General features: G+C 39.9%; 1 protein-coding gene across 7 annotated transcripts in view; it reads left to right on the forward strand.

The window, feature by feature from the left end:
* Positions 1-491: 491 nt before the first annotated feature.
* SPOCK3 (SPARC (osteonectin), cwcv and kazal like domains proteoglycan 3) overlaps positions 492-22757 on the forward strand; it is a 185311-nt gene continuing 163045 nt past the window's right edge. The window contains exons 1-3 of one of the 7 annotated variants that reach the window (XM_038134219.1): positions 530-600; positions 17375-17569; positions 18934-19110. In XM_038134219.1, coding sequence (XP_037990147.1) covers positions 17534-17569; positions 18934-19110 — 213 coding nt within the window. In that variant the 5' untranslated portion in view covers positions 530-600; positions 17375-17533. Of the gene's footprint in view, positions 601-17374; positions 17570-18590; positions 18610-18709; positions 18840-18933; positions 19111-22757 lie in introns of those variants that run through there. The other 6 variants (XM_038134214.1, XM_038134218.1, XM_038134216.1 and 3 more) reach the window with 6 other exon arrangements.

Here is a 22757-nt window from a genome sequence, read left to right on the forward strand (position 1 = left end):
AAGAAACTCCTGCAGGCCAAGTCTTCGGGTGCTGAAAATGACCTTACTGAAGGGCTAATGGAAAGAAAGCTAAAAAATCCTGTGGCAGATGGGTACTTTCGGAGATTTACTGCTTTTCAGTTCTGCTAGGTCAAATTTGGAATCTTCTGTTAAACCATAAGTCTTGATTAATGGAAAGTTTTGATGATCTTGTACTTTGGCGCAAACATGTTTTAATATTTCTTCAAAAGTCCTTAATTCACCTACTTTACTTCAAGAAAACTGTCTGAGAGAAGGTCTTATTGTTCACAAACGATAGCGCCCTTCAGAGTTTTGTTAGTGTTCATTTGCAAGGAGTGTTTGTAAAGCTCAATCAATGAAGACTGCATTAGGTGAGACACTGAAGGGATTAAGGGAACAGAGAGAAGTATGTATAGCACAGCTTATCTGGGAGGCAAAAAGCAGCTTAGTAGTGCTGATGTACTTTTTCCACTCTCCAGAAGTTGGTTGAGACCGATAGCTGTGGACAGAAGTTCAACAAGAGGCCAACATTTTGCTGTGCCTGAGTGGAAAAACCCAGGTCCACTCAACCTGATTGCATTACACGTGCCTTTCTACAAGGTAAGCTGATGCACTGTTTCCTGTATTGTTTTCTGGGAGGATGGAGCTTGTTATTTAAGTGCTTAATACTGCATCAGAATATGCAGAGGCTAAATTCAGCAATGCCAATTTGAACTCTTGGGTTTGGCTTGTTTGGTGTTTTTTACTGGCAAGAAAGAAAAACATACGGGGTAAAAATGTGTATCTTAAAAATAGTATTGCATTTTTAGAAGCAGAGTCTATTTTATAAAGGGTTTAATGGAATTTCTGAAAATGTTATACTCATCTCCAAAGGCAAAATTTAGAATATTTTATGTAGCAAAAATAAATTGCACACTTGTAGTATGTTTTGCATTTTGTGACTGCTTTGAAGGAACATCTGTTCTGTGAGGACTATTCAAACTTTTTAGATGGCCTATTAAAATCTTAGAGACTCTGAAGCATGCTATTCTTGAGCCAAAGAATGGGGTGAGGGAGGAAGGACATCTTGCCTCTTTTAGCACCATGTTAGTGTCCAGTGGCACTTGGGAAAAGTGTGTCCTGGTAATAAAGTCACTGAATAGTTGAAAGAGGTATACTTACTTTAATGTAAGGAAACTGATGGACCGGTAGATGCTTTCTGCCATTATGATACACTTTCAAAAGTTGCATACCCTTCTGGCAGCCTGGAGGACAAAGTAAAGTGCTAATAGAAGAAGAAAGGAAAAAAAGAGATTTAGACTGCCATTTTACATTTAAGCAAAATGTGTTCTACTAACTGCTTTTGTGATAAAAGTCCATAGTTTAAAAAACAAACAAACAAACAACTACATGCACACTGCAGCAAAACATAGTATCTATAAATTTGTTATTACCTCTGTCAAAACCTATGCTCTTCAGCCAGGGAAAGACAAACAGGAGTCTGGAAAGGTCCCCAAGGTTCTAAAAAGTCTCCTGCAGTTACAGTCACTCTGTACTGGGAAACTCTGCCAGTAAAGAGGTAACATCAGCAGGTGCTGATCTAGATAGTATATTTGATTTATCTCCTTGTTAAAAATGAAGGAAGAAATTTCTCAAGAGAAATTCTGTCAGGAGATTTCTATGCCTCCCATACTTTCACCTAGTTCACTGTTGGGTAGAAACACTTAACCTGAAGAATTCAGGGTATTCTAATCCAAGGAGTCATAGTTCCTTTTCCTGTTAAAATCTTATCCCATATCTAGGCCTTTCCTCTCATGGTCCCCTATGACTTCCCTTTGCCCTCACTGTTCTCTCAAAGGTAGATCCTGTGTAGTTCAAAGCGTTCCAATCTCCATTTAAGAAACAAGATGCATGATTTCTACAGCATTTCAGTTACTAAACCACTATGTATTACCTTGGGAATGAAAAACTTGAAAGTAATGAAAACCTGCAACTGTTTCAGATTCTATCAGACACTTGGCAACTCGTTCTGCACCCTGTGAACTGCTGCTTCTAAATTTGTGGGAAACAGTTTGGCAGTATTAGGAAGTATTAACAATAGAATTAACTGTGTATGTGCAAATCATTCAAGTCTGGAGCTTGCCTCATGAGGCTCTTAAGGATGGAAGCACTACAGGCTGCAAGGGAAACGGGCAACTCTGTACTGATACGTGCCAGTGCCCGAGTGCTTTCAACCAGGGTGATAGTTGTGCAGATGGATGTGGTAATCACTTATCCTCTGAACAGAGAGAGACATAGCTGTCCCAGGATCTTCCTGGGAAGCTGTGAGAAAGCTCAGAGAAAGAATTAAAACAAATATTATCTTTCTTTCTGTAACTGTTGTTTATAGATATGATTCTCCAGTGTGTGCTATTCATAGTTCACCAACAGTGTGAGAGAAGATTCCTAAAGGCAAATCAGGTCTTAGGCCCACCATAGTTTCTATAAGAACTGTGGATTTCTAATAATAAAGTGCTTTTCATTCCTTCTGATGCCTCTGTATCACCTTTGTCTGTCCCTGATACCCCTTCGGTGATAGATGGAGATTCTGAGTCCTATGGAAAGGTTTTCTGAACAATGCAGAAGACAAGAGCTAACACATCCCAAGACATCAGAACTGTGTTTATGGGTACATTCAACATGTCAATCCCTAATTGTGTTTGTGTGTACAAAGCATTTTTGAGAGTACAAGTGAAGCACTGGGAGATCCAGCTGATAGTAATACTGTCTTTATGGACCTTGTCTGCTGTTCCACAAATGGGAAATATGACATTGTTATAAAGAAAAAAAGACTAAAATGTTAAGTGGAAAGTATAATTATAAATCTGGCAGGAAGCTGATCCTTTAACAACTTGATAGAAGTTACAGAAGCCTTTCATTTAGTGTGCTTGACTGAGGGTGACTTGAAAGAATGCCTTAGAGTGCCAGGCATCCCTCATATACTGTAATGCAGCTCTAGCAGAGTCAAAAATGGGTAATCATTGTAATTGTTTGCTGTACTTGGCTCAAGCACGCATAGTAAATGATTTGCAAAAGTCCATTTTAAATTGAAGTTCTGATACAGTATAACCTTAGACACAAGCAATAACAATGCCCAAACACATTAACAATAAGTCAAGCAACAAGTCAAAGCTTATGAAAAGTACTCTTACAAAAATTTCATATTTAAAAAAAATTGACTCTGAGCTTTTTGCTTAACCTTATACTATATTTGAACTCAGCCCTGTTTTCTAAGTGACAGAGCTAGTGATCTGACTGTTGTCTTGCTTTGGGTGGATGGCTTTGCTGCTTTGAAATATATTCCCTAGGCAGCTCAAGTGTAAACATTTCCACAGATGTGGAGGTTTTGTGGGTGTCTTTGCAGCATTTGTCTTTGCTACCTGAAAATGACAAGTTATCCTTTGGCACTTCTCATTACATCTCCAGACTGGGCTACTTTCTCCAGGAAGCATTTCTCTTGATCTTGCCTCCTTTGCTATGTCAAAATTATGACCTGTATATGAATATTCCTTTTGTATTCCTGAAAGTGGGTTTATTATTAACAATAAATTTGCTTTCCTTAAATCTTTCCCACAAAATATTATCTGTTGTAAATATTATTGAAAAATTTTCATTCATTTTCCATGAAATTGCCAACAACATTAATGTAGCATCTGATTATACGACCTGTATATTTTCTTCATTAACAAGATGCAGCCTTCCTCTTGCCATATAATCTGGTTTACTACACACACCTACATAGATCTATTAATTTGTGACAGGCTTAACACTTTGAAAAATTGTTGCATTTCCTTGGTGTCCATGGAGCAATTGCAGATGCTTTTCAAGAACCTTAAGAAGATAAGCTGCTGTCACAATGCTTTAATTTCAGCTTCTATTGTCTTCTAAGGAAGCAGAGATGTGCAGGGGAGACTATTGGACTTGAGTCTGTCATCATGTCAGTGCAGGGGGATAGCGCTGCTTGCCTCCTTGCTGCACTGCTGTAGCAGGAAAATGTCACGCTGAGAGTAAACACAGCTGATTCTAAAGACAGATCTACACAGTGGAGTTCTGTGGGCATTAAAATGCTGGTCACCGCAAGAATCTGCTGCTTGGCTCTTACTGACACTCTTGCATTAGCTTTTCAAAGAACAGCAGTCCTGACACATGTCTGCAGTCACACTGGGGTGCCGAGACACCTTAGGATAATTGTAAAGGCACGGGTTCTGGTATCTGCAAGCAAGGCTTCCAGGATCAAGAATTCTTGTAGGTATAACTAGTTGTGGCAAAAGGGAGAAACAGAAACACACCCAGAAACACAAATAATATCCAGTTTCTCAAACAAATAATTATGAAGGAAATTAAATATCACATTTTTAAAACGAGGAATGGAAAGAAGTATTGCTAGGACGGCGAGCAAGTAGCAGAGTTGTAATTGCTCAGCTTCCATCCCCATCTCGACCGAGGTTCACTGGCTTAATGCGGTTCCCGCTGCCACCGGGGGGCGATGCTCTCCCAAGTACTTCGGGAAAAAGGCACAAGTATCGCATGCCGGGCTATCCCGCTGAGATGTTAGCATGACCATGGGTCTATTTAAAGAGGTTTCTAGAAGTAAATTTTGAAAGGTAAGAGTATTTTGGCAGCTACCTTTTAGTCACGTTCCTAGAATTCTTGAATCTTGGACTAAATTAAATTTAAAAGTTAATTTAGAAATGACTGTGTCTTAAGGAATTGGAATGTTTAATGTATTCTCCTTGATTTCAGTTAATGAAGATTATTATTAAATATCTTATTCCTGCTTAAAACTCACAGATACTCTCATAAGACTGTCATGTTCTTAATCTTCATTGTCATTTTGTAACCATTAACCTAACATTAATTAATACTGCTCTATTTATTATCTGGGTAATTTTGAAGAAATTTATAATTTACTACTCTTGGACTTAAAGGAACAAAAGAAAAAGCTTTCCAAATGTTCAGAGTACATATAGTTTACCACTACCATTCTTCAGACTGTTAACCCAAACGTGTATTTCATTCCCTGTGAGTGCATTGGCATTATATGCAGGACAAAACAACTTCATTTCCAGCTGCATAAAGCAGTTGGCTAGTGAGTATATCTGAATAGGATCAGAGAAATGGAGAAATTAAAAGAAAAGGGAAATACCTGCCATTCAAAAAAAAAAAAAATTAAAAAAAATTAAAAAGGGAGTAGTGGCACTATAAAACATGAATCTGTTATAAATCAAAACCCCAAAGATTTCACCATTTACCTTTTAGTTTTGCCTACTGTAACCTCTCAAATACCACCCCCAAAAAAATCTAATAAGGGATTAGAACAGCAAGCATTTTAATCAATATGTATACACACTTTTTCAGATTGCTAAAAATGCTTTGAACAAGTTATGGAAAGGACAATTCTATTTTAAATACCCAGTTTATTATTAAGAGAAAAGCATTCATTGCATGCTTTATAACTCTCTGTCTTTTTATATTATCTATGTACATGGCCTAAGATCAGGAATAATCAAGTTCAAAACACAATTTCAAGTCTTTAGTGATTAGTGCAGGCTTCTGGCATTTGTAATGCTACCTGGTGTATATTGATCAAAGCAGCCTATTCATGTAATGTGGAAGATGTAATTTACTTCTGTTGTTCTAATTCTGTGCAGCATTATCAGAACAATGTCTGAGAGGAGATATCAAGATGATTTCCTAGGCACAAGTTTTATGACACTGTATAAAAATGTCTGTGCCATGTCTCAAAATATTACCTATCCCCATAGCTTCTGTTTTGGTCTCAGAACTATGGCCTATCTTGGAGCTAATTTTCATACTACTGAGATAGTTACAGGTTAATGTCAAAAATCAGAAAGCTCTATGTCATTCACTCATTGCTGGTTTCTAATCTTCTCTTGGTGCATGATTTTCTCCCTCTTGCAGGGGTACCTTAGGTGGAAATGTAATTGTTTATTGTGAGTCTCTCTCAAAAAGAAAGGATTGAGTAACCCCAGCGTTATGACTCTAATATGTGGTCACCAATGCAAAAAGTTACAGAGTGATGAAGAATGGTGACCTTCCTCCACCTTGATTAAAAGAAAGTCTTCTATCATGTAGATAAAACTGTTCCTGCTCTGTAACTCCGAATCGGAGGGACACCCTGTTACTATAATTAGGTGATTATTTGATATTGTTCTGATAAACATGAGGTTGGATGCTGTGCAGGATTTTGGAAAAACTCAGACATCGATTTCCTACAATTAGTCTGGATTGGCATCCCTTAATGAATGCAATGCAACCCCTCCTTCAAAGGTGTTAACAGTTTGGGGGTTGGATTCTCAAAGATAGATGCTGGTAAATTTCAGTTCCTATGCTCTTGACTCTTCCTTTTGCTATTGAGTGTATCATTCCTGATACATGTACTAAATTTCTGTATAGAATCCACAACTGCACTTGTACAAAAGAGTAGAAAAAATCTTGAAAGGTCCAGCCTTCTGTCTCTCTTACAATTTGAGTGATGACTTCAATTTGGTATTTAGAGAGACTATGCTGGGTATTATGGGTTTCTCTGAAACTCAAGCAGCCTCCTTCAAATGAATCCTGGAGCAAGGAAGGAGCACTCTAGGCTATTATCTGTAATATAGGGAAATTATGTCACTTGTACAATGTAAAGGAAATTTGTGCTTACCTTGATGATAGGAAGGATATGAGAACTATAAAAAAAAAAAAACAAACCACAAAGCAAACAAAAAAATCCTCAAAACCAATAGCAGTGAGAGATCAGAATGACTTGCTGTTGTATCTCCAGGGTTGGTATAGTTAAGATTGGTGTGATATATGTTAATATAATAAAAGAATAAATCATAATAATTTATTATGGTGAAATAGATATAAAAAGCAATTTTTTTAAAAAATGCAAAGTTGTAATACTCTGTTGTGTATTAACATACCATTATTTTACTCTAATAAATTGGGAAACTATTGGACACATAGTGTTTTAAGCTAACAAAACATCCCAACAATTATTCTTTGAGAAGCCATTAACTGAAGGTGAACTTATGGTCTAGTATACAGCCTAGCCACATGCAAAGTGAGAGGAAGGGAAGAAGGAAATTTCATCAGCTGTGTCAATACATTTCTGCATTTCTGTTGAGCTCTATAAGAGTCTCTGGAGGAACTCAGGTCTACTGGTGGGGTACTGCTGAATCTAGGGGATAGCTCAGTGGGTTTCCATCAGACTGACAGTAGTGTCTTCACTGCTATCCAGAAAGGCGCCATAGGATAACAAAATTTACTGTAGAAAAGCATGTGATCCCTATTCATGAGCAGTAAAATTCAGTAGAAATGTTAAGCCTGTGACCTAACAAATCTATTTAAACCTAGCTGCATTAAATTCTGGGTAAATTACAGACCTTTAAAGCCCTGTACTTGTCAAGGTAAGTAGAGGAAGTTGAGAAAAGTCTTCTCCCCACTTTCCTCTGTACGCATAGCCATTGGCATACTATGTGTCTATGCTAGGAAGAAGATGTTTGCTATGGATGCAGAAAAACTGCCATCTCAGAGGGATGTAGGGTTGAGACTGGAATTATGGTAATTCTCCCCATGGTATCTTGTGCCCTTTGAAACAGATCATCCTAATGGAAAATCATCTTTAAGTAAGGGGCATGCAAGTCTATAAATTGCTTTCCAGACTCCTCACAATGTGAACAATATTTCATTCCTTTCACATTTTCTTCCGCGTCAAATTGCGATGAAAAGGCAATATCATAAAACTATTTGTAAAATCCTAACTTTAAAAAGGAATTTTTTCTTTAATTTCAGTGTTTTAATTGCCTTGAATTGAAAAATTAATTTTAATTGAATATCAATTTGCATATATTGGTATCTCTGAATTACTTCTTTATTGTCTAAATACTATGTTCCTATTCTTTCCGATGGTCTACCTAAGAAGGCAGATGGTTAGAAATTTCCAGGTCTTTGACCAGGCTCTGTGACAAAACTACATCGTCTACAACTTATTACAGTCTCCTTTGAGGTTTAGACATATCTGGCCCACAGAGTCCAGGACTCAGAAACTTAGTCTTTGAAATACAGAAACTACAAATTGCAGCCAATTAATTATGATTGAAACTACTTTTTAGTAGGTCACCTCAGTTTTGATAAAATGAAATCTTCCAGTTTGGTTGGATGAAGTGTTAAATTTTGCTGTGTGAAAGTGCCCACAGAATAAGCAGAATTAGCTTCCTAAAAGAAGAAATTATTTTGCACGAACACATTTTTACTGTTTACCTATTTGTTAATTGGAATGCCATGGAACTAGAGTTTCTTTCCTGTGTTCCTTGGGTTATTTTCTGGTGGTTTGTGGTTTATTTTGTTTATTTATCTTTATTTAGTTTATATGTTTATTTTGTTTGGTTGTGGGGTTTCTGTGTGTTTGTTTGTTTCAGAACTTTTTTCCCTGATTTTTAATGTATTAAAGGTGACCAAAAAATCAAAATAGTTACAAAAATGATCATATGGAAAAATTTATGGTTCTTAGATGTCCTGATTAAGACAAGCTGCCAATTATGAAACACTGCTGCCAATTCAAAATGTCCAATTCAACACAAAGAGATTAGGCTGGAAATTGCAATTATCTATAAATTAGTGCCAGTCTACTCCCAATAGCTTCATCAGTCCTGGTAATCTGGGAGGCCAGCTCTACTCTAGAGAGGTGGTGTTTGTTGTGGTCTTCTTGTTCCACAATCCAATCTTGTTCCATCAATTCTCGACTTCTGAAATTGACCATATATATAATTATTAAGATAAAATACAGCCAAAGCTGTTAACTGAAGAAAGTGAGAGAAGAAGGGAGAGATGAAAAAGATGAAAAGGAATAGGCAAAAGAGAAACTACATATCTGTATTCTGAAAATCACAGAAGAGGAAATTAATTGGAAAGAAGTGATTTTGAAAGACAGGAAGTCACAGAAAGATGAAAAAGGTATCGGAGATTTTAATAAATGAAATTTCCCTGAAGAATTGTGCCATTGTGAGGTTTTTTCCTGCAGTAATTTTTTTTTCATATTTTAAAATTGGGTAGAAATGTACAGAGGCTCTTCTGAGTTATATCCTAAAAATGCTATTTTTTTGCAAGATTTATGATCAATTTAACTTACTTTTAAATTACACAGAAGGTTTAATGATTACAGCACATTCATAATAAGAAAAGAAATGTCATTTCAGAGACCTAGACTTCATATGGAGGTTATTTGTAAAGAAATTGTACTTAATTGCGTAGCCTACTCTCACTTCTGACTGAATTGGTAACAAGGTAAGACATACAGCATGTGTGATAGTGCCTACAGGCCCAAAACAAATTAACTTAATGGGCACAAATGTGTACTCCTGTCAAATTATGTATTTGATTAGGAATGGACTTGGCTTCAACTGTACATGTGGTTTTGCAGAAGAAAAATAAGCCAGTTAACCCATGTAATTCTGAAATGTCTTATACAGGTCTAGAAGCAGAGTCAAAGAATAGATGTGGTGATTGAACTGTAAAGCTGAGATTTCTCTTCTGTGGCAATACAGATTCCTCTAATGCTTACAATGCTCCAAAATCTATCATGTTAACTAAGCTAAGCTTGACTTTGATAGCAAAATTGTTTTCAGTGTGTGCAGTCCTCCAGATTAACATCAAGTTGGGTGGGAGTGTTAATCTGCTGGAGGGTTGCAAGCTCTGCAGAGGGATCTGGACTGGCTGGATCAGTGAGCTGAGGTCAATTGTCTGAGGCTCAGCAAGGCCAGGTACTGGGTCCTGCACTTCAGCCACAACCCCATGCAGCCCTGCAGGCTTGGGGAAGAGCAGCTGGAAAGCTGCCTGTCGGAAAAGGAGCTGGTCTAGCAGCAGTGTGCCCAGGAGGCCAAGAAGGCCAGTGACATCCTGGCTTGTATCAGAAACAGTGGCATCAGATTGTATCAGCAGGACCATGGCAGGGATTATCCCCTGTACATGACACTGCTGATGCTACACCAGAATTCTGTGTTCATTTCTCGGCCACTCACACAGAAAGGACACTGGGATGCTGGAGCAGGTCCAGAGAAGGGCGACAGAGATGGTGAAGGGTCTCGAGCACAAATCTTAGGAGGAGCAGCTGGGGTTATTGAGCCTGGAGAAGAGGAGGCTCAGGGTAGACTTTACTGCTCTCTACAGCTGCCTGAAACGAGGGTGTAGCCAGGTGTGGGTTGCTCACTTCTTACAGATGACAAGAAGAAAGAGTTTCAAGCTGCAGCGGGGGAGGTTTAGTCAAGATATTTGGAAAAATTTCTTCATGGAAAGGGTTGTCAAGCACTGAAACAGACTGCCCAGGGAAATGGTTGAGTCACCATCCCTGAAGGTATTTAAGACATGTAGATGTGACACAGGTGTGGTTTGGGATGGGTTTCTCAGTGCTGGTTAATGGTTGGACTTGATGATCTTAAATATCTTTTCTATCCTAAATGATTCTATGATTCTACAGTAAAGAGATGTTTTAGGTGGAGATGGCAGGGTGAGTTCAACCAAACTCTAAGTAATGTGACTGTCTCTAGCTAGTTCTATAGGTTAATTGATCAGCCTACAGTTAGTCAATAAAGTATTGCATGTAAACCTGTCATCACTATAAAAAACAGGATACTTGTGGGGAAAGGCCTTTGCTCAGTTACTGACAGAAGAAAGGGGCAAGATGGCTCTATTTTGATCAGTTTAGCTTTTGCTTTTGTGAAGAGTATTGTGAAGACTTTGGTTCCCTTTCAAGTTGAAAAGAGTTACATCTTTCAGAGACATATTAGGCCGAATTTGTAGCTACCTATATTTGTTGCCTAAAAACATGAGCTTTGTTTCTTTTATTTCTCATATAAAACATTTTGATAAAGGGTAACTTTCTTCATAAACGACATCTTATTATTAACATTTTTAGACATTATTAGAATTATTTGGATTTCATTAAATCCTCTGTTCAGTCTCAATGGCAATTAATACATTAGAAGTGTCTAATATGTATGTGCTCTATTAAGAAGATAAAGCTTGATAGGATATTTGATATGCAATAACCAGTATATATCTAATATATATGCAATATATGTCCAGTATATCATAACAAGATATGTTGCATTGTATCCAATTGCTTTGGATCATGCATAAAACATTTTACAGGTAAACATTAGTTTCTTAATAAGATTCAAAAAAGTCCGAAATAGGAACTAATATAAAGCAGAGTGTTTCTGTATTGGATAAATTGGATTAAATTGGTTTCAGTATTAGAGTAAACCTTGCAATTTTGATTAGTGTTCTTGCAAAACAGAAAAAAAAGAACCCAAATTTTGCCCCCCAAAAAAACCCCCAACCAAACACACAAAGAAAAGCAAAGTCTTGTAAAGTGTTAAAGAAACCCCATGAAAACAGTCTCAAGGTTAGAAATTTATCATTAAATAATTTTCTTGCTTGCTACATTATGTATAGGCTAGAGCTATTGTTAAGAGAGGCGTTCAAGAATTTCAACAACCCTGTCTCTTCAAAATAAGATGTAAGAGCAGACAATGGCTTGTGGTCAGGGAGAGTAAATATTGGGGAGGAGATTAATTAGCATGCCAAAAGAACTTTACTAAGAGGAGGAAGCTACAATGGGGCTGAAAACCTCCAGCTGTGCAGAACCCTCAGGAAGGAGGAAAAAGTGGTAAATGAAGATTCAAAAAGGGTCTCCTACCTGTTTAATCAACCACAATGATTAGAATAATTAATGTTTTTTCAAACTGTGTTGCAAAGACATTTCTTAAAAGGTGCTAGTGATCTACATAGTAAAGAAAAACAGAAGAATATGTTTCAGAGAGAAAATTTAAAAGAACCCAAAACTCTTCTGCTATGTAATATGCCTTTTTTTAAATGTTATTTTCATTCTTATTTAAAATAATGTAGAGCTAAAAGTTTCATTACATATTTCATCTTCAAGTTTTGTCTGCGCTAGAATTACTTGCCCAGGTAAGTTATACAAGTGAATTTTCAATATTATCCTTAAAACTTACTTTAGGCTTTAAAATGCATCATGAAATAAGGACACCCAAACCAAATATACCTTTCATATCATACTGTCACCCACAGTACCTTTTGTTGAGCATAACTCAAATTGTACATCTATATTTCTGACCAACATATTTGAAAAAACAGGAAAATTTCAGTGGGTAAAAATAGGAGCAGTATCACATCCTCTTTGCTTATCCTTATTTCTCATTTTTGCCTGAGAGATAAAAAATACGAGGAAAACCTTCTTCAGTCATACTCTGGAAAACATAAACTATTGGGGGTATGACTAGAAAACTGCTGACCTACTCCATAAACTTCTAGAATACTTAATTACAGAAAATTGCGAGAAAGGCGAGAAAGAAATTCTGATAAGTCAAAGCTCACAAAGGGTACCTATGTCCAACACAACTTATGAATTGCTTCTATTGAGATTTTATGGTGTGAGATGGTTAAAAGACATCACCATCCAACACACAAATGTCAACTTGATGCCCAGCATGGTTTGATGTTTAAATAAAGCCAGATCTGAAAATTCAGCCACAGCTCTTGAAGCTGAGTACGTCTGTGTAAGGAACATGTAAAATGGAGATGCTTAAACTAGGAAAACACCTTCTCAAGGAGATTGTGAATAACACTGGGAGGTGTTAAGACAGGCATTGCTTTAGAAGCTCTATCAATCTTATGATGTTATGACTGTTGTTCACAGAAAATATACTGCATACACTGTTTGATTTGAGAGGGTGTGTCTGAGACTAGGACACAAGGAGACATTTGCCTTTTTCTGGAAGCTGTGATGTGTGCCAGACAAAACTCCAGGATAGGAAAAGTTTCAGATGTTTTATGATCTACTGAGAACGGTCAGATGAGAAGAGTTACCAATTTATAATGAATAAACTACATCTAAAAGAATTGATATGTAGAGATAGAAGATTGTCCTTGGCATCAAGGCACTGCTTATTATTGTGTTGTAAATTTTAACATACAGTTTAAATTGTTCACTGGACAAGAAAAGAATTATGAATTTTTGAACATCAGCAAATAGAAAAATTCATTGCATGCTTTTCTAGAGACATAAAATTAGATTTGATGGTGACAACTCAAAATATTCCATAGCCAAAGTGAAAAATTACGATTTTATCTCTAGACAAGGTATTTTTCTTGAATAGGTTTGATCAAATCTGAGTTCCTGAGTTTGATTGGGGAAGTTCTTCACTTTGTATTATATAAAAAGCCAGATATTTCTGTGTTTAACAAATTTGGATGAAGAAGAAATTCTCTTATTTTTGAAGGCCTGAGTTCCACGATTTATCTTTGTGAATTCCTGTTGCATCTGCTGTGGTTGTTGGGGCTATATAGAACATCAGAAAGATTAGATGCAGTGTCAAGCAAAGATGTCACACCATTAAGATGTTTTCTGTTTCAGTTGTAAGCATGTAAGAATTTCACTTAGACCTGTTTTAAGATGGTCTTCTGCCTCTGATCTTGGACAGGTCCATATAACAATGCCTTATTCTGAAGTGTATGGAAGTTGTCCATAAAAACAGATGGATGTGTCCTTAATGCTGACCATCTGAGCTACCATGCTCTCTGAATCTTTGTGGTTTCTGCCTTTTTGACAGTACTTGTGCTAGCAGAGATCCACAGGTGTTTAGCAATCTAATCAAATTCATGAAGAATGAGAAATATGAGCACCTTGGAGCATTTAGCCTCCAGGAAAAATATGAAGGATTGAATTGCAGTAATAGCAGAAGAGTGGGGAAAGCCATAGAAGACAAATACATTAAACCTTGAAGTCTGCAGTGGCCTGAAGTAGAGGATGAAAGTTGAAGAATGAAAGATGAATACTTCAAAGCAGTTCAAGACACAAGTAGCAAAAGTCAAGGAGAAGTTGAGATGCAGCTAGCAAAAGACATCAAGGTTAATAAGAAATAATTGCAAACATATTATTACTATAAAGAAGATTAAAGGAAAGGATGAGTCCCATTGTGGAGGAAGAATGCAAAAAGGAGAGAAATATAAGAAAAAGAAATTTGAAACCTATGTACCAGTCATTAATGGCACGTGGTTGGTTACATCCGTCATCACAGCAATGACAAGAAAAAAAAAGGGCTGAGATAAGACTTTGTCTGTAACCAATCTATTTTGTAGTTTTTGTAAAAATGAGATTGTTCTAATCATCTTATGAACTCTGCCCTGAATATTCACAGAATTGTTTGAAAGGGTCTCAGAACAGTTAGTCATCACTTTTGAGAAACTATAGAGAACAAGCAGGTACGAGATAACTGTAAAAAACCAAAGCAAATTAAAGGGTTTCTTTAAAGAAGGCACCTTCAAAAAAGTGGGTGAAAAAGGGTCAGAAAATGAAACTCTTGTCGTTCCACCTTCAATTTGTGGAAAATACAGGGACAAGTAATTCAGCACAGTATGCCTACATGTCTTGAAGATACCAAAGACAATCAAGCCAAAATCATTTATGTTTATGAAGTAAATTCTCTGCTCTGCTCATTAGTGTTCTAGTGTTCTAGACATTGACAATGGAAAATAGCCCAATTCAGTGGGATAATAAAGTGATCGGAGATCTCAAAATCATGGTATAAGATTAAAAGAACAGGGTAAAAATGTGGTGATAAAACATCATTGGGACGAAATACAGAGTGGGGTAACAATAGTTTCCAATATGGGAAAGACTGCTGATCAAAGGAAAAGAATCATTTGTTCTTCATGCTTTTGGTGAATAGGATAAACCATAAGTTATAAGCTTAAATTGCAGTAAGATCAACTTGTTTCAGGTATTGGAAACCTCTTCTAAAGGTATTCTATTAAAACCCGCTGACACAGATCAGTGTGCAGTTTCTATGACTGACAGACTCCACCAATGGTGATTCTAGAAGCAGATTTGGATGGACATCTGCCAGCAGTGACAGGGAATATCTGGCTTTGTCTGTGGGCGGTGGGATACCTAGGTGTTCCCATGGGATTCTCTTCAACACAAGTTTATTCAAATATAATAACACAGCCCTTGTAGTTAAAATAGTTTCAAAAAATGAACTCCACACTTAATTGCCTTAAGAGTCCATATCCTTCACTTGCAGGAAATGAGTAAAGCACTATTGAGACACAGTGTTCAGGGCATAAATTCCCTTCCATTTCCTAATAATTTCTCAGATTGTCCCTTCTCTTTCATCAGTAACCTATGCATACAAACTTTTTCTTCCAATATATAACTTCATGCATATGTTACGCAATTCCAATGTTCTTTTATATAACACACAGATGTGTACAAAAAAATACATATTTAAATGTATACTCCCTTTTTTCATTGTCTTTCCATCCTTTTTCTTGTGCAACAATGATATTACTCACACCAGCATTGTAACTTGCAATTATATTACCAGCTACACCATCTTCATTGCTCCCTCCCTGTAGAATGCATCAGCTACTCAGAGGGGAATACACCTGAAAAGTTATTATTCTAAATTACTAAGTATTAATATTGAAATATTTGTTACCGAAAATTTGCAAAAGAGATCATATTTTGGAATCGAGAAGAGAGAATGTTTTTGCTAATAACAACAATGCTTCTTGACTGGACAATGATGAAGAGCTATGAGGCAGAGTTTCTAAACTCTCATTTCAAAATTATGTTCCTGTTACCATTAGTATTATTCTCTTACCACTTCTGCAGTAACAGATTCCCTGTCACATCTTAAAGGTGCTATTGTTAAACACGTCAGTATGTAACAATACAGTTACATTTTCTGTAAGAAATGTATGTACATTTAAAAGAAAGAATATTTCTCAAGGTGCATAGATTTGATCTTTGAAGAGAAGTGAAATTATTGAGAAAAAAAAGAAAACTTGTTAGTTTTGTTTCTTCAAAATGCCATTTCAATCAAGTATCATTGTGTGCTTCAATAAATGGAATTACCAACTTGTGTAAAGTCCTTGATCAGAATGAGGCTCTTAAACCAATTATGTGGAGATCAGAGTGGTTAAAATTATAAGGAATACATTTAGAATTATTAAAGACTTCAAATAGCTTGGTTCAGGCAAAATTACATATAATTGATCATTAGCATGTGTTGTCAGTAGAAACTGCAGCAATAGGTGTTGAAGATCACTTTTTAGACAAATTGCAGTGAAACTTCTGTAAAACTCAAACTATAAGAGATTTCCCCTTTCTAAGGATTTTACTGAATGCAAATCTTAGCCATTTTTATTCCTCTTCTCTTAGAAAGATGAACAATAACTAAAAAGTACTAATTGATATTATCTGGATGAAATTGTCAAACACAGGTGAAGCAAACCAGAACAAAAATAGATCACTTTCATTGCTGGGTAAGTGAAAACACAAATTCAAGAATTGGGATGCTGTTAAAAAAGTTTATATTAGTAATTCTTTAAAAAAAACCCCAAACCCCAACACATTAGCTTTATAGAGAAATTTCTTCTTTGCCAAAGGGCAAAGCAATTTGTAGGAAATTAACATTAAGACTGACAAATACAAACTGGACTGTCAGAGAATGATTCTGTAAAGCACTGACTCGATAACCCACCCTGAGAATAACATGACTGTTTTATTGATTCTTATTTAGCCTCTGTGCAGTCCCTCCATCCCTTTGCTTCGAATTTTATGATTCATTTATTACAGAATATAATATCATTCTGGATAGGTAGCATTTTTAGAGTCAGGCACATAAATCCTAATCTGGCAATCATCCTCTCTGTCATACTAGTGACAAGATTTTCATTGATTTTAGTGATACAAGTTTAGGAACAGAATGGCATGTATTATGTACTGTATGATGTAGGTTATTTGATTTAATTAATGCTCTACTCTCTGTCTGTAGTTACAGTTTATGACCAAAATCAAAACTTGCTAAAATCAGAGACAATCTCATAATCACTTCTCTTTTTCCATGAAGTGGCATTTTTCTGTCATCAGAGAATCTCTTTGATGGACTTGACCCTAGTACCAGGTCTGAAAGTAACTCATATTTTATCACAGAAAATACTTTCAGCAGCTACACCGAGAGTGTTGTGTACTCGATATACTTGGCTATCTCACGGTGGGTTAATCCTGGCTAACAGCCAAACTTTCATCCAGCATCTCACAGCCCCTCTCCCCAGCGGGACAAGGATAGGAAGAGCTGGAGTGAGAGAGCTCATGGGTTAATATAAAATCAGGAATACTCTATTGATTACTGTTGCAGACAAAACAAACTTCATCGGAAGAAGATTTATTGCCAATTAAAATTAAAATGTAACAGCTAGTTTGAGTAGTGCTATAGGCTAAGACACACGTTAAAACAACAACTTTTCTCCTTTCTTTTCCCAGGCTCCTCTTCATTCCAGACTCCTCTTTCCCTGACCAGCACAGGGAGAATAGAGGGCACGTACAGTCAGCATGTAACAATTTCTCTTCACTGCTCGTTCCTTCTCACACTTTTCCTCTGCTCTGGCATGGCTTTCCCATCGGCTGCAGTTCTTCCGGAAAATGAGCTCTGATCTGGGCTCGCCACAGTTTCTCTGGGTATATCCCTTTGCTCTGGGATGTGAGTCTTCCAGGGTCTGCAGTGCCCTGCCATGTAGAGCACCTTCTCATCCCTCTCTGGCCCCGGCGTTCCCTGCTGTTTCCCACCGTTTCTGTCCCCACTTCCTCTCTCTGCACAGCGTTTTCTGCCCTTTCTCAGCGATGCTTTCACGGAGGCACCGCCAGCTTGGCCGAAAGGCTCAGCTGCGGCCGCAGTGTGTCCGCTGTGGAGCTGCCAGGAGCCAGCTATTCCCAAAACGGGAGAGTCCCACAGAGGCCACCCCGCAGCCTCTGCCCCGCTCCCTCTACCGAAACCTTGCAACACGCAGCTATTACAGCCCTAAGAAGCGGAGTGTTACTCAAGTCTAGGGAATAAAGCTAACATTAAAAATTAGATTAAAGAGGTCAACAGGATGGCAAATAGAACTTAAATATGGAGGCAGGAATGCTGGATAGGTAATTGAACTATTCCTGCCCCTTGCTCAATTCTAAATTAAATTTAACCCATTCGGGAAAGCAACCAAATGCCATTAAAGACTTAGAGGTAACGCACTCTTGCTTTTTTAAAAGACAAAAGCCAGAAAGAGAGGGAAGTGTGCACGATCCCTACAAAAGGGGTAACGCGGGCAGGCGGCATCACAATGCGCCTCCATCAGCGCTCAGAGGCGCCCCGCAAGCTTGGGTCTCTCCCTGGCCCGAAGGCGCGGGAAGTTCTATCCGTGGCTGTGAGTTTTGAAGGATCGTGTCCGCCTAGGGGTTTTCGCCGATATAACTCGGGGTGCGAGGAGCCAACGAAGCTGCAGCGAAGTTCCAGCGGCATCCATCCCCACCTGGAGGAGGCGGCGGCGCCGCGCAGCCGCTGCGGGGCCGGGCGGGGCTCGGCGGGGATGTGCGGGTGCCCGGGGGTGTGCGGGTGCCCGGGGATGTGCGGGTGCCCGGGGGTGTGCGGGTGCCCGGGGGTGTGCGGGTGCTGCCGGCCCCGCGCGGTTCCCGGCGGCGCGGGGAGCCCGGCTCCGAGCGGCGGGCGCGCGCCTCTCGCGGTGCGGCGCGCGGCGCGGCGCGGGGCGGGGGCGGGGCGGGGCGAGGGGCGGGCGGCGCGCGCGGCGCGGGAGCGGGGCGGACGGACGGGCGGCCGCAGACGGCGGCGCGTGCGGGGAGGGAGCGGGCGCGGGGCCGCCTTTCCGGCCGCGGCGAGGAGCGCGGGTGCGGGGCTCGCAGCAAGGTGACGGGCTGGGCAGCCTTCCCCTCCCCTTCCCCCCGCCGCTCTCAGGTGGGCGAGGGGTCCCGCCGCGGGCGGCTGTCCCGTCCCCGGCCGTTCGGCTCCGCTGTGGGTAACCCCCCTGCCCGTGTTTCCTCTCGCCCAGATGCTCACGGCAGCGGCAGCCCTGGTGTGCGTGTGTGCGGCAGCCTGGTGCAGCCCGGCGGCGGCGGCGGCGGCCGGGGGCAGACCGGACAGCGGCAATTTTCTGGACGATAAACAATGGCTCACGACCATCTCCCAGTACGACAAGGAGGTCGGGCAGTGGAACAAATTCCGAGACGTAAGTTCAGCCCTTCCACCCTGCCAGCCGGCAGCCGCGCCCAGCCCGCTCCCGCTGGTTCCGTTCCTGCAGGGTGTAGGACATCCTTTGGAGACTAGGGCACAGCCTCAACTTTCCCCCTTCTCCCCGAATTTTAATTCTTAAGTAATTGCCTGCGGCGCCCCGGCGAGGAGGATGGGGGTCCCGGCGGGCAGTTCCCGGTGCGCTCCGCCGCGGAGCGGCCAGGACCGCCCGGCGTGCCCCGGGCCGTGCGGGGCACCCAGCCCGCACCTTGGGGGCCCGGCGCGCCGGGCCGCGGAGCCGCTTCCTGCCCTGCGGGGCGCCAGGCGGTGGAGGGGGAGAGCCGCGTTCGTCCTCCCTCCTCCCGTTTCCCGCCCCGCTGCGGGAAGGGATGCGGCGGGGGCGCGGTGCCGGGGCTCGCCCCGCCGCCGCTCCGCCAGCGCCGCCCGGGACAGAGCCCCCTCCCTCCCGGGCACCTGGCAGCGGCGCCGGCCGGCAGCGCCGCGTCCCGCCGTGCCCTGTCATTAGTGCCGGCAGGGAGGGCGGGGAGAAGGGGCAGCGCTCACGGCCGGGGGTTGCGGTGTCGGGGGTGCGCGGCTTCGGCGCAGCGGTGCGCGGTGTCCGGGGCGCCGTGCTCGGAGCCCGGGAGCGGCAGCCCCAGCCTGACCCGAATCTCATCAGTTACGAAACCTGCCGCTGTAAGGTGGCTCTGTCCTCAGCGTGCTTCGCCTGTGCGCCTAGTTCGGGCTGTGTTTGCTGCAAGTTGGGTGAAACGCAACCTATTTTCAAAAGCCGTTCACATTTCTTTTAGTGGAACGGATTTTCTGTGAGCATCCAGTATCCTGCGTCCCTTGGTGTCGCTTTTAAAAATCCGAATTCCAACCATGCAAAATAATTTTTCTTTACTGTTTAACGTACTGGATTTTGATTTGGTGTAAAGCATTGATTTGCAACTTCAGAGGCAACAGGTTTCTTCTTGTTCTACAGCCTGCTGGTGACTGCGGTTTGCTGTAGCAAACCGAACTTATTGTCTCCAAGAAGTCTTGTTTTTCTGAGACCTGGAGTGTCTTGTGATGTATGTATTTTCTAGCTTTATGTCTGTGGGATGCAAACTTGGCTGTTTATCTTAAGCAACTGGGAAAGAGCTACTAGAGTTGTGGGAGAACTTATTTTCACAATAGTTTTTATTAAACAGCATAATTCTGGTGTTTGAGAGCACTTCCAGTCAGATTTTTTTTTTGCCTTGAAAAAAAAAAAGAGCTTAGATTCATGTGAAAAATACCAGTTCAGTCTGCTGTGCACTTGGACTTGTAAATTTGGAAAAAAAAAGCCAAAAACAAGTGAAAATCTGGTGCTATAGAAATGTTCTAGGACTAACAGCTGCTGCTAGACAACTCCAAAATACATACATCAGTTATGTTTTGTAATTGGGCAAAGTCATTTATGTAAGGACTAACCTGCAAGGCTGAGGAAGCTAAGTGCTCTCTAATGCCCGTCTCCTGGGTGCCCACTGACGTGTACTGTAATATTGGATATTAGCCAGATAATTTATTCTGTGACAAGTAGGTGTCCCCAAGGGTTTTAAGAGTGACTGCTTTGAGGAATACTGCATACTGATTCTTCTGAGGCAATTTGCAAATATGCTGGCTTATTTTTACACTGTGTAAGTTTTATAAGGCTAGCGCTTCAGTGAAGAGTATGCTTTTATTTTTTGTACAGCCTGCTTATGTCCTATTGATTGGTACCCAATCTGGAATATTTATTTACTATTACAAGGCTCTCCCTATAAGGCATGGGTAGTTTTCAGTAATTCATAACATGTAACTGTAAACCCCTCTCCAAAATTGTGTTAATCTACCTGTACAAGAATGCAGTAGAAAAATATCTTGTAAGAACACTTATCAATTATCATACTTAAATATAACATGGTGGAGAAGCATGCATTTTAATAATTAATAAATTTACTGGTGTGACTGTAATTTGTTGGTTTTGACATTGTGATTAGCAATGTCATGCGTGATTCCATAGTGGCCTCCTGTTAAGGAGCAGGACAGCAGCATTTGAAACACATGTAGGGGTAACTGTCTTGCAGAGTTAAAATCAAGGTATGCAAGGCCTGTGTTTGTAATTTAATTCTCTGGTCAGAGTAGGATATTTTTTGCAGGCTTTTGATACCCTACAGATGTAAGGGTGAGATGGAATTCTGGTGTGAAAAGAAGTATTTAAAGGCTTAACTTAAGACTTAACTGACAGGACTGATTAATGTGGAAGATAATGACCCTGACTTCTGGCTCATTGGCTCAGTTTCTGAAGAGTTTTAGATCACAGTGAGAAAGAACGCAGTTATTCAGAAAGGGAGCCCTTACAGAACCTGCTAAACCAGGATATGATATTTTATTTATAAAGAGGCAAAAGCCAAGCTACCCCCAGACCTAGCTCACTTAACATACTCTAAAATGTCATTTTTTGTCACTAAGTGTTAATAATGTGAGATTACTAGGTAAGATCTTTCCAGTACTTAGTACAGGCAGAACTGTAACTGACTCTTCATTTCTTTTGAAAGGTCTTGATCATTCTGACAAATCTGTTGAAAATAATGCAGTAGTTCTAGGCAAGAACTGTGCCTTAGCATGTAACAGTGGGAATGTAGGTGTGTGTTAGAGGCTACCTACCTTGCCGCTTATTTTTCTTGGGCAAAAATTGAGAATGGTCTTGTTTTTAAATAGGACACTTTCCATCTTAAAGATGGGGGAGATGGGACGTGTCAAATACCATCTCCCTTAAGTTGTATGTGCAAGTCAAAACGTTTTGGGTTCTATACAAGGGTACATTTATTTTTTGCCTGAAGTGTGGGGGAGGAAGAGTTTTCGACCCCATCTTAGTGCTGCTGCTTTCCAGTTGCTGAGTAGCTGCAACTATTCACATCTGTCAGTAAAATAAGTTGAAGGGTTGATGTGTTCATGAAGGTTTTCCAAGCTGCCTGGTTAGGCTGCTTCAGCAGCCAGTGGTGTCAGGATGCTGAACATCCTGAATCTTATCTAGCAAACTTTCATTACTCATAATGCTGTAAATCTGTGGAGAAAAACAGAGTATTGGAAAATAGCAATTATTTTTCTCTTTTTGATTACTTTCCAAGTAGGGGTGGTGTTTTTAATCCTAGAGCAAAACACAGTGGATTTGTCATTTAAAATAATTTTGTCTTTTTATATCTTTACGGTCAGTTGGACAAAATTGCATACCGCCGTAGTTGTCTGTTGTGTCACTATCTGAAAATCTTTCAGGATTTTTTTCCGGAATTTTAATTTCTTTAAAATACAATGAAGCAAGATTCTACAGAGTAACTCATTTTTTAGGGTGTCTTGTGCATTTGTGTTCGTTAAAAAGACTCTATTTTATACGGTAAAATTTATTTGCTGCTGGAAGATAGTTGTTGGGTTTTAACTTGCTTGTTAGTGATATATACCTTTTCAGAGGTCAAAATTTAAGTGATTGCTGTATTTTCAAATTTAAGTTGGTAAATGAACTTCACAACTCAACTGTGTCATAGTATTGCTATAAAAGAATAGGGTTGGTTGATCATTGTAACCAGCTGCATCATACTGTAGTGTTAACTATCATCCCACCATCTTAATATAGTTATCAAGGGT

This window comes from Motacilla alba, chromosome 4, assembly GCF_015832195.1.
Source record: "Motacilla alba alba isolate MOTALB_02 chromosome 4, Motacilla_alba_V1.0_pri, whole genome shotgun sequence".
Classification (NCBI taxonomy): domain Eukaryota; kingdom Metazoa; phylum Chordata; class Aves; order Passeriformes; family Motacillidae; genus Motacilla; species Motacilla alba.